Below are 14605 nucleotides of genomic sequence, written 5' to 3'. Positions count from 1 at the left end.
AAGCAGCCTAAGAGGAAGAGGGCAGGGCTTTATCACTGTACGATCTTAAGGTATCCCATTAGGATGCAGTCTAATCATCCATCCCAGTGCAACGTCAGATGCAGTTTTGGGAGGAAAACAGAAAACCATTATTTCGGGGGAAAGTGTCCAGTCACTGGTATTCACTAAACCAAAATGATGAAACTCAATTTAGAGAATCTACAGTTTTGAAAAACAATGTATTGAGGGGTTCAATATCCCACATCACCCTAGTGAAATCAGCCTATCCCTTCCACGTCCATGACTGTGCAGGCCACCTTAAGATATGGATTATTGCATCTTTCCCACTTATTGATCTGACCATGCACTCAGAGCAGTGAGCTGAAATGCTTAGTCTCCAAGATTCAGTGTAATGTCTTTCTCACTGACCAGCACTGTGTTCAAATAACCTATCTATGATGCAACCTCTGTGTGGAACAGGATGGGTCAGTTTGCATCCATTTATCCCATACACTAATATTCTTACACTTTATAGACCCTTTTACCTTATATCAAAATGATCCAAGGTCATTAGCTATGCTCAATACTGAATATCAAAAAATTGTATTTGATTGATTACCTGCATGCCCACGAGAAGATTGGTGTCAGTCAACACTGATGCATAATATGCATTTTAGCCTACATACAGCTCTTTTAATGTGATATTTGGAGGTGGAAAGCTTTTAGAATATATCCATAGAGGAATGATAAGTTCTTAGGCTACATGATTGTATTAGGCTATAATTCTAGCAATTATACGTGTAATATATGGCAAATGAAACATCAAAATATGAGATCACCTTTGATTTGACAGCAGACAGCAGGAACTAGAAACTTGGGAGGCGGGACATAATTGCTGTCTTATTCAATGATTTGACAATCCATGGAGGAGGTTGTCCAAGTGCGCTCGTTTGCTATTGGTCCTGGAAAAAAGACCATGCCCAAGTGCTGCGTTAGCTTTGACTGGATAGTGTGAATGATCTCTAGAAACTCGTGTTCACACCGCATGTGGCGCAACGGAGAGAGGAGGCGTAAACAGCAGAGAATCTCGTAGCTAGGTAAGGTGAGTAATTAAAAACATTTTATTAGAAAATATCGGTGTATTTGTAATATGTTCGCTCTTAGTTAAGGTGTCAAACTTAGAGGCGCCATCAAATAAATATCCAAAATCATGTGTTTTCATGGCGATAATGGCTCGCTGATGTTGGCTAACGGGTAGCATTAGCCTTTTCTAACGTTATTGGGTCCGTGGCCTAACTGCTACTTCGACTTTTTTCGTTATGCGCGGGAAATTAGCCCTATTAAATTATAATTTTTCCTCGTTAAAATATGACCGGTTAATGTGTCTATCAATATACTATTGAAACGAAGTATTTGTGAATGTGCTAGATAACTGCAATTTTTAGAACGTTGAATAGCTGCTGCGCGGCCTAGCAATGCCACATTCAAGAGGTGGTGTTTGCAGCAGTTTCTAGCTGTAGCAAAATGCAATCTCAACGTGACAAGGCCAGAAAGCCTCATGCACTGGTCATGTTTTTACGGAGGATAACTACATTTTTAATGGATCTGTATAGAAAGTACCTCGGTAGATCAAATTGTCAGGGAGTATAAGCCATATTTTGCAGTTAATCAGGTTTGTGTTTGCTAGGTAGCTAGCATTGCTAACGTTAATCAATTGGCCAGACGTGACATGTGTTTCATTAGCTACCGACGTTGCTAGCTAGTTGGCTAGCTATCTACGCTCGCGTTGTAGGGTAACGTGTTAGGCCCTTTCATAATGCCCGCATGTCAGCTTGCTCAAGCAGGGGTAGACATGACCAAACCACCACGAAATTTAGCTTATTTCAGGTGGCATACGGATCATTATTTTTTACATTTTAAAATAGTAGCCACGAGCTAGCTTGATCCCATCTACTGGGCATAAACTGGTTGAATCAACGTTGTTTCCAAGTCATTTCAGCCTCAATTGTGATGACAATAAGTCAACTTTAAACTACGTTTCTGTATAGTCATGCACAGGCGTGCACAATTGTATTTTTTACCACCCAACGTTTAACCTACATCCAGTGACATACATTTTTATTTTATTCACGTTAGTTAACTTAAAGTAAAAAACAAAACTAGAAGTTGAAACGTCTGTAGGCAGGGCTGATAATCATGCTAACAGCATAGTTGATTGAGTTGGTCAGTCACTTGATTGGGTCAGAACAAGCCATGGATTGGCCCAACTTTTATTGGCCAATCCTACCTTTGACTCCACTGTTGAATGCATCATTTACCATACCCTTAGAATTCCTGCAGCTTTGGAAGTGACTTGCCAAAAGTGTGGTTTTAGTTAAGTATTTTCTGTTTTCTTTGCAGATATGGAGATGAGCAGCAGCAGTGAGTGCTTTCGATGTGGCCGTCCTGGGCATTGGATCAAGAACTGTCCTGAAGCTGGGAGTGGGGGGCGTGGCCGCGGCAGGGGCAGAGGAAGAGGAAAGGGTACTTTTCTTGGTTTTTGGGACACACCTCACACATTCTACACCGTGTGTGAGACTAGCTTGTCAAGCCGAGATCTATGAACGATTATCAGCAGCTGCCTTAAGTTTGCTGCGCACAAAAGCCTTCTATGGGGAATAACCTCACTGTTGGTTGCTTTGTTACCACTGGGATATCAAAATGACAACACATGGTTGTCTTAGTCACAATATGTTATGTGATTCTGTTGATTTAGTTCACAATTGCATAGTTCAATGTCAATTTAGCTGACATAGCAGCAGAACGATACATGTTCCTCAGAGTTAGTTGCCAGTTTTCTTCACGGATGAGAATATGGTAAACGTTGGTCACCTTTCTTCTTCTAGATCTGTTCTGCTATCGCTGTGGAGAGCAAGGTCACATTGCCAGGGACTGTGAACAGACTGAGGATGGTGAGAATACTTTTCTTTCCTTTATTGAATGCTAAGTACATGCCAATGGTTTTATGTCAACCCAACTCCCAGTTTTCTTAGCATTAAACTTTTTGTTTCAATATGGACTTGTTCAGCTTTACAGTGAGCAATAGTTGCAGCCTTCTTGTGACTGTCACTATGTACTAGGTCTTACTGTTATTCAGGATCTGGGGACACATGGTATTTCAGAATGTTTATTGCATGTTATAAACATTGTATAAAACACATTCTTGTTTGAATAGTGGTATTTTGAAAGATATGTATTCATTATTGATAGCAATGCTGTTAATTGCTTTGAAGTAGTTCTGACAAAATGCCATATTAGACTTTTCAATTTAAAGAACAAATCTTGTAATATAACTTTTTCTTTCTCGTCAGCCTGCTACAACTGCCACAGGAGTGGTCATATTTCCCGGGACTGCAAGGAGCCCAAAAAGGAGAGGGAGCAGTGCTGCTACAGCTGTGGCAAGGCTGGCCACGTGGCCCGTGACTGTGACCATGCCAACGAGCAGAAGTGCTATTCCTGCGGTGGCTTTGGTCACATCCAGAAACTCTGCGATAAAGTCAAATGTTACAGGTGAGTGGCCACTTATTAAACATTTTTTACAAAAAAAATATTTTTACTAAGTACACATGGTAACGACTCATACTTGCATGTTTCCATGTACAGCGCAAACTTGACTAACAACTGCTGAACGCACAACGTGTTTCGACAAGTCTTCTCGAGGGTGACATGCAGCCTCTGGTACCCCCTTCTTTTGGGGGCATAAATGGGTTTACTGTAGTCTTAAAAGCTTTCAAGTAGTTATGCAGTGTATCAAGATGTATGTTTGTGCTGTGTATATGGTCCTTCCGCTTTTTATTTGCAGATTAGTTCCCGTCTCCGCCAAAGCCATGTAAATGATAACTCTTATGCTTGGTCAACTGAAATCCTAATGTTTTCTCTCCTCTCTCCAGGTGTGGCGAGATTGGCCATGTTGCTGTGCAGTGCAGCAAAGCCAGTGAGGTGAACTGCTACAAATGCGGCAACACCGGCCACCTGGCGAAAGAGTGCACCATCGAAGCCACCGCATAATCAGTGCCCTTTGTTGCCCCTCCTATTTTTTTCTGATTGATGGTTGGTTGTATTATTTTTCTCTGAATCCTCTTCACTGGCCAAAGGTTGGCTGACAGAGGCTAGTCCCGGGCCAGTGAGCCTCTCAACATGTAATATGAAGAAAGGGGTGGGGAAAAAATCTTTCTGCATTCAATACAAAAAATGTTTGTTTAGTTTGGTAGCGGTGTTATGTATAATGCTTTGTTAAAGAATCCCCCTTTCCAAGCCACTGGTGAACAGAGATGAATGAATGGGACTAAATATATGTGATAGAGAGGACCTCTGGGCTTGTGGAAAGCGAGTCTCAGTAAGAAGGGAGTAAAAAGAAACCTGAACTTCCATGTATGGTTATTTTTGGTTTGTTTTAGTGGGATAACATGAGTTGGCCAAGAGAGTATGACATGGGAAACAGTTCACAACATATGAGCTGTTTGCATCTGGGCCCAACAAGCAGCTAAGTGCCGGGCGATAACAAACTGCATGTTATATCGATAAATGCCATTACATTTTGGAAGAATTTAAAGAATCTTCTGTTCTTTTATAAAAAGAAATCTGTTTACAATTTAAAGGAGTATCAGTAAATAGACCAGGGTAGGTGTTTCCCCCAAAAATTATTTTGGAAACTTTTACCTTGGAGGAACAATTAGCAACAAACAGTTGTCAGATCATCAGAAGAATTAAGCAGTTATTTCGGAATGGAGAATGTTTTCACAGAAATCAAATGTTATTTTTGTACAATATCACTTAGACTACTGTAAAAAAAAAAAATCAAATTTGCTTGTACTCAGTTTTTAAGTCGGAAGGAAAATGCATCTGAAGTCGTAGAACATAGAAATGTAATTTTAAACTATCAATAAAGCAGGAGGAGCACGGGGAGGAAGATTCTTGTGATTGCATTTATTTCAATGCTTATTTCTTCTAGGTCTTGTATTGCTTTCTTGAATGTAGTTGTGTATATATTCTGTATTGGTCAGCAGTTCTGAGCTTGTAGAACAACTTAAACCCTGCCCTAGAAATGTGTCATGTAACATTTGCTTTCCAAATTGACACTCATTGATTGTGGGTGGCCCCACATTGTCAACAGTTATAGTACAGGACTACGCAGACTTTTCTTCCCAGAGAGAATATAGAACAGGTTGTGGCAAACTCCATAGGGAATCCTCCTGTCATCTCTAACCCATAGCTCAGATTTCCATGTCAAATTACCCTTGGATGGCACTTGCAGTGTAAATTTAGCTGATCTATATATAAAGACCCACTTGTGCTTCAGCTCTCCCGGTTGTCAATTTTGCTGTCAGTTTGGCCCTTATTTGGTCTCGGAAAATTGAAATAAATCAATTGAAAACATGGATTAGGTGAATTAATACTTGTATTATTTTGAGGAATTTTGTCTACTGCACTGCACCAATCTATACTTCTAAAATGGCCAGTATCCTTGCTGCTGTTTTCCCCTGCATTTCTATTGCTCCACCTGATGTTCAAAATGGCAGCTGGGGCCGCAGTCTAGTTCTACCGCTGTTTACGATTTTCAACAGTGCGTAATAAAATGCCGCGTTCAAAAAAACTCGGAAATCTCCGACTTCCGTGCGGCCAAGACAACTGACGTCGCGGAGAAAAAACAAGCACAGACTAAATATAATCGTTTCGAGCGATAATCCAACTCGGAATTTGGAAGGTCGGAAACGCGAGCATCTTTCTAGAGCTCCGACCTGAACACTACTGACGTCATGATTTGACCTCTTTTTTTTCAGTTGTATTGAAAGCACTAAAAGGAAGTCCTCATATGTCGTCATTTCGCCCTGCATAGAAAAAAAATCGGAAGAAAACAAGCTCGGTCCAAACCGGCTTTTTTATTTGGTGTTTCATTATTTTTCGGTCGCCGGTGAAAGTAGGCGGAGATGAGGGGACTCCTGCCGTTTTACCGAGCTCTGAACGCCCTGTGTAACCGACAAGTCAGGCGAAGAGCTGGATTTGCCGGTTCTGAGTGCGGGTTTAGCGGAATCGTGTCTATTAGCAAGGTACTATTCGAACTGCAAAGCTGTTGCTTCCAAATGAATTCTGCACTGTCAGCTGATACATTGTAGCCAATGTTTCCTTGTAATAGGAATACTAAAGAATGTAGAATTGCACTGGTATTTTTGGGGATGGGCGCTTTGGTTCCCCAAATGCACATTTTTATGTCTCCGAATGTTATCGCTCAAGATGAGTGGGTATTTTCTTGAAACAAACAAATTAATAAAGACACCCACAACCTATCGTATTTTTTTTCTGGAGACTTAAACCTACGATTGACAAAATATAGACAAATACACATTTGAGTTGTAACATGGCCAGTAAAAAACATGGCCAGTAAAAAACAATCAGATTTTCCATATACGTCAAAACATCGTGTCATTTGTTTATGCCAAATCGCGATCTTGAATCGATAGGCCTGTAGTAGCCTAGGCTGATATTTGTTTGCCTATTTTATTTATTTAACCAGGTAGGCAAGTTGAGAACAAGTTATCATTTACAATTGCGATATGGCAAATATATGTGGATGCTTTAGCCTTTGATGTTGCATTTCGCTGTGTCATTCACAGGGGGGCTCTTCTGCCTTTAATCACACAGTTGCACTGTTCTTAGCAGTCAATTCTGCACCCCCCACATTGTTTTGTTTAAATGTGGGTAGGGGCCATTTGAATAGGAAAAGAGATTGCAGTTCCATCACAATCCCATATCATTAGCTCCTGTAATGTTGGCTACAATGAATTGCATTACATCAGGGTTTTGTCTCTCTAAATAATAGGTCTCAGAGGTGCATATGTATCCATATGGCATATTGGGCCTGTCAGTAAAGTGGCTTTGATAAGAGGAAAGTCCCAATAATCACAGGGCCTATGAATTTCTACCCTCACATCACATATTATGTTTATTTTCTCTTTATGTGAGCTGCCTCCACAATTCACATTTCCTTCCACATCTACCAAGAGGCGAGACTGTTGTAGCCTGATCCACACCAATAGCGAAACAGATTGTAAACTTCCGGGACTTCCGGATGGTCGTATGAGGTTAAGACTGTTGAGCAATACCCTGGAAATAGTTGTGTGTTGTAACATACAGAAACTGAATCATTACTAGTCTAGATTCATATTTAAAACAACCACACGCATGGTCCTGCATCCTGTCTTGTGTGTCAACTCAGACCCATGCTTTGGGGATGGGTCTTATATTGTTGAGTGGAATATTTCTAATGATGCATGATGTCAACATTACAGTTTTATGTCATAATGTAGCGATCTAGAATGTGGCATATGAATCATTCTCTCTTCCTATCCCAGCCACAGCCATGCTTTGGCCTGCTGTTTGACATCGATGGCGTGCTTGTCCGGGGAAAGATACCCATCCCTGCTGCAAAAAAGGCCTTCCAAAAACTGGTCAACTCCCAGGGACAATTTGTGGTACCAGTTGTTTTTGTCACCAACGCAGGGAATTGTATGCGGCAGATGAAAGCAGACCAGCTCTCGCACATCCTGGGAGTGCCTGTAAGTGTCTCACTGCTCTCTTCTGCCACACAATCTGTAATGATTAAGACATTCTTTAATTCTAGTCCCTGTGTGGGCAGTTAGCCACTCATGCTGTACATGTTAACGTGGTGCATTGTCTTTTGACTTTAAACGAGTTCTCAGCCATATGATGGCTAAATATTAGGACCAGCAGAGGTAGACAATGACCTGCATTATACACAGCCTTTTGATATGAAATTCAACTGTATGTGTGTCTCGTTGCACAGAAAATCAAACCAATTAGGTCCTCTTGAAGATATTGCTTGCTGTAGGTCTGGCTCAGCCTATCTGACTGGTGTTTTTGTTACCAGATCACCATGGACCAGGTGATGATGTCACACAGTCCACTGAGGATGTTCAAGAAATACCATGACAAGTGTGTTCTGGTGTCAGGACAAGGGCCCGTCCTGGATATTGCCAAAAAGTATCCTTTTGAAATACAATATGTATTGTCAGACATTATCAAAGCATCTACTCGACTTAGCTTGATAAGAGAATATCGGGGCGGCAGGTAGCCTAGTGGTTAGAGCTTTGGACCAGTAACCGAAAGGTTGCTAGATCGAATCCCCGAGCTGACAAGGTAAAAATCTGTCATTCTGCCCCTGAACAAGGCTGTTTGTTAACCTGTTAACACTGTTCCTAGACCGTCATTGTAAATAAGAATTTGTTCTTAACTGACTTGCCTAGGTAAGTAAAAAATAAAAATGACCTAGAAATTAATTAACAAGCTGATTATATCAGGTATATCAGACCCAAGTGCAGACTGTGTTGAAGTTGCAATGATTATTGCAACAACAGGGGCAGACAAACAAAAGGTCAAGGCAGGTAGAGTGGTCAGGCAGGCGGGCTCATAGTCAGGGATAGGCAGAGTGGTCAGGCAGGCGGGCTCAGAGTCAGGAAAGGCAAGGGTCAAAACCAGGAGGACGAGAAAAAGGGAGACTGGGGATAAACAGGAGCTGAGACTTGAACTTGAACTTGAACGAACAAGACAAACTGGCACAGACAGACAGAAAACAAGTGGGGAAGATGGGCGACACCTAGAGGGGGGTGGAGGTAAGCACAAACAGATCAGTGGTGGTGTAATCCTTAAAATTATAAGCTTGGGCTTCCAGAATGTGGTCAGTATCGACATGTTGAGAGAATCCTTTCCTCTGCTGGACATGGTGGACCACAACAGACGGCCCAAACTGCCGGTGAGACTCGAGCCGATGTATACATCAGACAGGCTATATTTCAGAGGCTTTCCTAAGCACCTTCCATTTCTTATTTTATTTCCAGTCCAGTCCTATTGCCAACCTTCCCACAGTAGAAGGTGAGGGCTTGTAAATGGATTCTCTTCTTCTGATTGATCTTGTTGTTGAACTGTCACCGTAATCGCAATTTTATGTCATATCCATCATATTCCACATCTTTTCTCTTCCCGGTCCAGCTGTTATTCTGTTTGGGGAGCCCATCCGATGGGAGACTAACCTCCAGCTGATAATTGATATCCTTCTGACCAATGGGAACCTGAGCGGAGCCCATCAGACCCAAAAGCTTCCCCATCTCCCCCTGCTGGCCTGCAACATGGATCTCATGTGGATGGCTGAGGCCCAGTCTCCACGGTAACCACACTGAATCAGAGCTGTTATTGAAATGTGGTGAAAAGAAAGGCAGATATGAATAGGAAGAAAGACATTTGTTTTTTTCCCCATAGAATCTATTAATGTCCTGGATGCAAAACGGGACTAAGCTCATTGAAGTCTGGCCTTCAAGAAAACGGTTCAATGAGTGTGATTAGTTTAATTGATCATGTTTTCATTACATGTTTGCTTCATTATATGATCTCAACTCCAGGTTTGGTCATGGGACATTCCTGGTGTGCCTGGAGAACATCTACAAGAAGATAACAGGTAAAGAGGTGAAGTACAAAGCTCTGATGGGGAAGCCCAGTGAACTGACCTACCACTTTGCTGAGTACCTCATCAGAGGCCAGGCTGCGGAGAGAAACTGGACACAGCCCATTACCTCCCTCTATGCTATTGGGTAAGACCCCTGTCATCTCACTGTTGACAGCAAAAATGGTGGCCATTTATTTTATGTGAACAAATATACTACTAGGTAAAAAATGGGTAATTGCAGAATGATAACATATCATTATAATTACTTGTTTGTTTTTTTGGGGATTCAAAGCACAGCTAGATTTCATCTTGAAGCTAAAGTAGTTGTTATAAGTGTGGGCTCTTAATTTGATCGCTGTTGTGGCTGATAATTTTCCTGCACCGCAGGAAATGCAGATGAGCTTTGAGATTTAGATACATTCACTGAAACCCGCACTAGTTATATTAACAGTATTGCACTTTTCATATAGCCTAATTATAGCCTAACCACAGATTAAACATTACATTGGTGGAAAAATTTGAATGTTCAAATCTTGTTGTTACAGGATTATATTGATGCGACAATACTGGTCAAATTAAGATTCTGCACCTGTCCATGATGTCCATGATGTGGGATGTAATTTCTGTACTACCTGATTCCTCTCCTTGATTTCCTTTCCTTTGCCTCTCTACTCCCTCAGGGATAACCTGATGACTGACATCTATGGGGCCAACCTCTACAGTTGTTACCTGAAGGAGAGAAACAGGAGGAAGAACTCCAAAGCTGTTGCCAAGATGGCCACTGGCACTGGCTCTAATGCATCCCTTCCCCAGGACAATGACCACTTAGAGAACGCCTGGGAGAGCGAGCTGGCACCCCCCTCCGCCACCTCCTGCAAGTCCATCCTGGTGTGTACTGGGGTGTACAACCCCCACACGGAGGTGCCCACTTATGCCAACAAGTGCATCAAGGAGACTGTGTTTCACGGGCATCGCGACTTCCGCTTTGACCCGGCGTTGGTAGAGCCCGGGCACATCGTGCAGGACGTGGCTGACGCCGTGGAGCTTATCTTTGAGCAGGAGAAGTTTGTGCCTCAGTAATGTTTTCAGATTGGTGTCGTCATGGAGACCTCCTTAGTAGAGGTCTCAGGTTTGCCTGTGCCGGCCATAGAATTAGAATTGATTATATTCTAATTATATGGTTCTGGTTTAAAAAGGAGGGGGTTCCTAAAAATTGATACAGAGCAGACCTGATCAATATCCAGTGTTGTGCAGATTTGTTTTGTATGATACGATGGATAAGATTAGTCTTAACTGGGAAACACCACTTACTGAGTTACGTTGGACAGTGTTTACAACTTGGCAGTGCATTGAAGGAACTTAATAGGTCATATTCAAACTCATAACGGTGTAAAGTACTGTAGTGAGATTTAACTGTTATTCATTCTGTTGTATTGTATTGTACCCGCTTTTAAGTAATGGCAATTGATTTTAATGAAAGTCTTATTTAATAGTATTATGAATAAGTCTTTTCTTAGTTGTGATTATGTACAAAGATTATGACAATCTTTCAAATTGTTAATTTGATTTAAGTGGTCTTATGTATCTTACTGACTACAATAAGTTATAAATATTTTTATGAATTCTATGTAATTCATATGTTTTCAATTCCTTCTCAAACTGACCATATTACTGTCTACCATACATTTTGTCTGTTACATCTATGCATGCATTATACTGTACTTGGCCCGGTTTCCCAAAAGCATATTAATGCAATTTTATCGTTAGAACCATAGATGGTTCTAATATTAATTTAGCCTTAAGATGCTTTTGGGAAACCGGGCCCTGTGCTGTAAGAATACCTATTTGATATTTAGGGTGCAATGCCGTCCTTCAACTGTGCTGTCGACATTATTTCTAGAAATGTAACCCATGTAACCTGTATTTGCACAGAACAAAACGATTCATTCTCATTTAATGTTACCATATCTTGCCGAGCTAGTAAACCTGCCCTTTGTTGTAAATTTACCATTTGTCGTATGTGTTTAAACTTTGACCACAGATGCAAAGACTGTATCTAGCCACTTATATGTATATAAAATATAGGAATATAAGAGAAGCTATTTTATCATAAGTGTATTAACCACTTGGTCCTTCTGTAGCTCAGTTGGTAGAGCATGGCGCTTGTAATGCCAGGGTAGTGGGTTCGATTCCCGGGACCACCCATACGTAGAATGTATGCACACATGACTTTGGATAAAAGCGTCTGCTAAATGGCATATATTATTATATTATTATATTATAACCAGGCATTTCAGTTGATGCGTTACATATTTTATAAGATATGAAAATAGCGTAGCCTTAAAAAAAGAAAAAAGCTGGCTACCTGTTCTTCAGTGCTGATGATATAGCATGGGTTTGTTAACATGAAAACAAACGACTCCATAGAAAATAAAACATGCTTATCTTCTTGTCATATATCCTACCGGTTTTCTTCTTACTGTCCTCATGCACACATCTTCAGTTTCAGAAATAAATATTCTCACTTATCTAGTGTTAACAATATTTGCAAATTGTACAACACCTAAATGTCTCCCGAATTGCACAGCTGTATAAGGCATTGCATCTCAGTGCTTGAGGCGTCACTACAGACACCCTGGTTCGAATCCAGGCTGTATCAAGGGTATTGCTGTAATACAAGGGTATTGTGAGTAGACAAATGTGGGAGTATATGGAAAAGAATGATCTGATTACAGCCAATCAGCATGCTTATCGCAAAAACCATTCCACTACCACTGCATTGGTTGACATGACTGACCAGTGGCTCAATGCTATGGATAATGGCAGGTTTGTAGGTGTACTATTTTTAGATTTCAGTGCAGCATTTGATTTAGTGGATCATTAAATTATTTTGACAAAATTAATGCATTATGGTTTTAAGGAGGTAGCATTGAATTGTGTACAGTCATATCTTACTGACAGGAAACAGTCTACCTATATCAACGGTTCATTTTCTTCCCCTAATGTGTTAAACTGTGGAATACCGCAGGGCAGCTGCCTTGGGCCACTTCTCTACTTAATATACACCAACGACCTTCCCTATATCTTGGTTGAAACTCAAGCCACTATATTTGCAGATGATACTACAATTTATGCAGCAAGACAATCGGTTCAACAGGTACAGCAAGCTTTGCAAGGAGATTTGGAGATTATCAGGAAATGGGTTTGCCAAAACAAACTTGCTTTAAACACTAAGAAAACCAGTTATTTTGGTCTGTTCAACTAGGAAAAGGCCAAAACAGCATGGGATACAATTAAGTATGGGAGGAGTACAAATTGAAGAAGCGGCAGAAACCAAACTACTGGGAGTGCAGCTAGACAACTGCTTATCATGGTCGTCTCAAATAACTCATCTATGGGGCGGCAGCGTAGCCTAGTGGTTGGACTAGTAACCGGAAGGTTGCGAGTTCAAACCCCCGAGCTGACAAGGTACAAATCTGTCGTTCTGCCCCTGAACAGGCAGTTAACCCACTGTTCCCAGGCCGCCATTGAAAATAAGAATATGTTCTTAACTGACTTGCCTGGTTAAATAAAGGTAAAATAAATTAAAAATTAAAAATAAAATATGTTATATTAAATTAAAACAGCATGCATAATCAGAAGGATAGCTAAATATTTACCTGGGAAAATCCTTCAGCAAATAACACAGGCATTGGTTGAGAGTCAAGTGAACTATTGTTCGGTGGTCTGTGGAAGTTAGGAGGCTGCAGAATGCACAGAATAACGCAGCAAGGATTGTTTTAAGGTGGAGATATGGTGCTTCTGTTGCAGTCATGGGTTGTTTTAAGGCAGAGATATGGTTCTTCTGTTGCAGTCATGGGTTGTTTTAAGGTGGAGATATGGTTCTTCTGTTGCAGTCATGGGTTGTTTTAAGGTGGAGATATGGTTCTTCTGTTGCAGTCATGGGTTGTTTTAAGGCGGAGATATGGTTCTTCTGTTGCAGTCATGGGTTGTTTTAAGGTGGAGATATGGTTCTTCTGTTGCAGTCATGGGTTGTTTTAAGGTGGAGATATGGTTCTTCTGTTGCAGTCATGGGTTGTTTTAAGGTGGAGATATGGTTCTTCTGTTGCAGTCATGGGTTGTTTTAAGGCAGAGATATGGTTCTTCTGTTGCAGTCATGGGTTGTTTTAAGGTGGAGATATGGTTCTTCTGTTGCAGTCATGGGTTGTTTTAAGGTGGAGATATGGTTCTTCTGTTGCAGTCATGGGTTGCTTTACGGCGGAGATATGGTTCTTCTGTTGCAGTCATGGGTTGTTTTAAGGTGGAGATATGGTTCTTCTGTTGCAGTCATGGGTTGTTTTAAGGTGGAGATATGGTTCTTCTGTTGCAGTCATGGGTTGTTTTAAGGTGGAGATATGGTTCTTCTGTTGCAGTCATGGGTTGTTTTAAGGTGGAGATATGGTTCTTCTGTTGCAGTCATGGGTTGTTTTAAGGTGGAGATATGGTTCTTCTGTTGCAGTCATGGGTTGTTTTAAGGCGGAGATATGGTTCTTCTGTTGCAGTCATGGGTTGTTTTAAGGTGGAGATATGGTTCTTCTGTTGCAGTCATGGGTTGTTTTAAGGCGGAGATATGGTTCTTCTGTTGCAGTCATGGGTTGTTTTAAGGCGGAGATATGGTTCTTCTGTTGCAGTCATGGGTTGTTTTAAGGCGGAGATATGGTTCTTCTGTTGCAGTCATGGGTTGTTTTAAGGCGGAGATATGGTTCTTCTGTTGCAGTCATGGGTTGTTTTAAGGCGGAGATATGGTTCTTCTGTTGCAGTCATGGGTTGTTTTAAGGCGGAGATATGGGTCTTCTGTTGCAGTCATGGGTTGTTTTAAGGCGGAGATATGGTTCTTCTGTTGCAGTCATGCGCAGTGTTCTTGGTTGGTCATCAATCGACAAGATAATTGAAAAAAACATGCTTATTTTATTTTATAATATACATAATTTAAAATGGCCAAGTTCTATTCACAATGGTATTCAGTTGGTAAGAGACAGACATTCCGTAAATACTAGGAATAGATTGTCCACCATCTATGCGTTATCCAGACAGAAAAAAGAAATGGGCAAAAGAACATTTCAATTTAGAGCAATAAATAAATGGAATAAATTA

The 14605-nt window shown here is 41.0% G+C and overlaps 2 protein-coding genes and 1 long non-coding RNA gene across 4 annotated transcripts; all 3 read left to right on the top strand.

The window, feature by feature from the left end:
- The first annotated feature begins 921 nt into the window (after nucleotides 1–921).
- On the top strand, nucleotides 922–4927 carry LOC118359626 (CCHC-type zinc finger nucleic acid binding protein-like). 2 transcript variants are annotated; one of them, XM_035738186.2, is made up of 5 exons: nucleotides 922–1081; nucleotides 2380–2502; nucleotides 2865–2930; nucleotides 3330–3528; nucleotides 3909–4927. In XM_035738186.2, exons 2-5 carry the CDS (start codon nucleotides 2382–2384, stop codon nucleotides 4024–4026), a joined length of 504 nt encoding a protein of 167 aa, XP_035594079.1. In that variant the 5' UTR covers nucleotides 922–1081; nucleotides 2380–2381; the 3' UTR covers nucleotides 4027–4927. The 2 variants fall into 2 exon arrangements, with proteins under 2 accessions (XP_035594079.1, XP_035594080.1); XM_035738187.2 differs by having other exon boundaries at nucleotides 926–1076.
- A 463-nt stretch (nucleotides 4928–5390) lies between these two features.
- Nucleotides 5391–11479, top strand: LOC118359625 (haloacid dehalogenase-like hydrolase domain-containing 5). The gene is made up of 8 exons (XM_035738185.1): nucleotides 5391–6065; nucleotides 7368–7571; nucleotides 7904–8016; nucleotides 8692–8785; nucleotides 8871–8904; nucleotides 9022–9196; nucleotides 9429–9617; nucleotides 10153–11479. Exons 1-8 carry the CDS (start codon nucleotides 5946–5948, stop codon nucleotides 10550–10552), a joined length of 1329 nt encoding a protein of 442 aa, XP_035594078.1. The 5' UTR covers nucleotides 5391–5945; the 3' UTR covers nucleotides 10553–11479.
- A 1869-nt stretch (nucleotides 11480–13348) lies between these two features.
- LOC127912585 (uncharacterized) lies at nucleotides 13349–14295 on the top strand. Its single transcript, XR_008083324.1, has 3 exons — nucleotides 13349–13557; nucleotides 13773–14030; nucleotides 14074–14295. It is a non-coding gene; the product is annotated as an uncharacterized LOC127912585 (long non-coding RNA).
- Nucleotides 14296–14605: the final 310 nt, after the last annotated feature.

Source organism: Oncorhynchus keta, chromosome 27 (genome assembly GCF_023373465.1).
Source record: "Oncorhynchus keta strain PuntledgeMale-10-30-2019 chromosome 27, Oket_V2, whole genome shotgun sequence".
NCBI classification, from domain to species: domain Eukaryota; kingdom Metazoa; phylum Chordata; class Actinopteri; order Salmoniformes; family Salmonidae; genus Oncorhynchus; species Oncorhynchus keta.
Note: the sequence above shows the minus strand (reverse complement) of the source record. Positions and strands in the feature narration are given on the sequence as shown.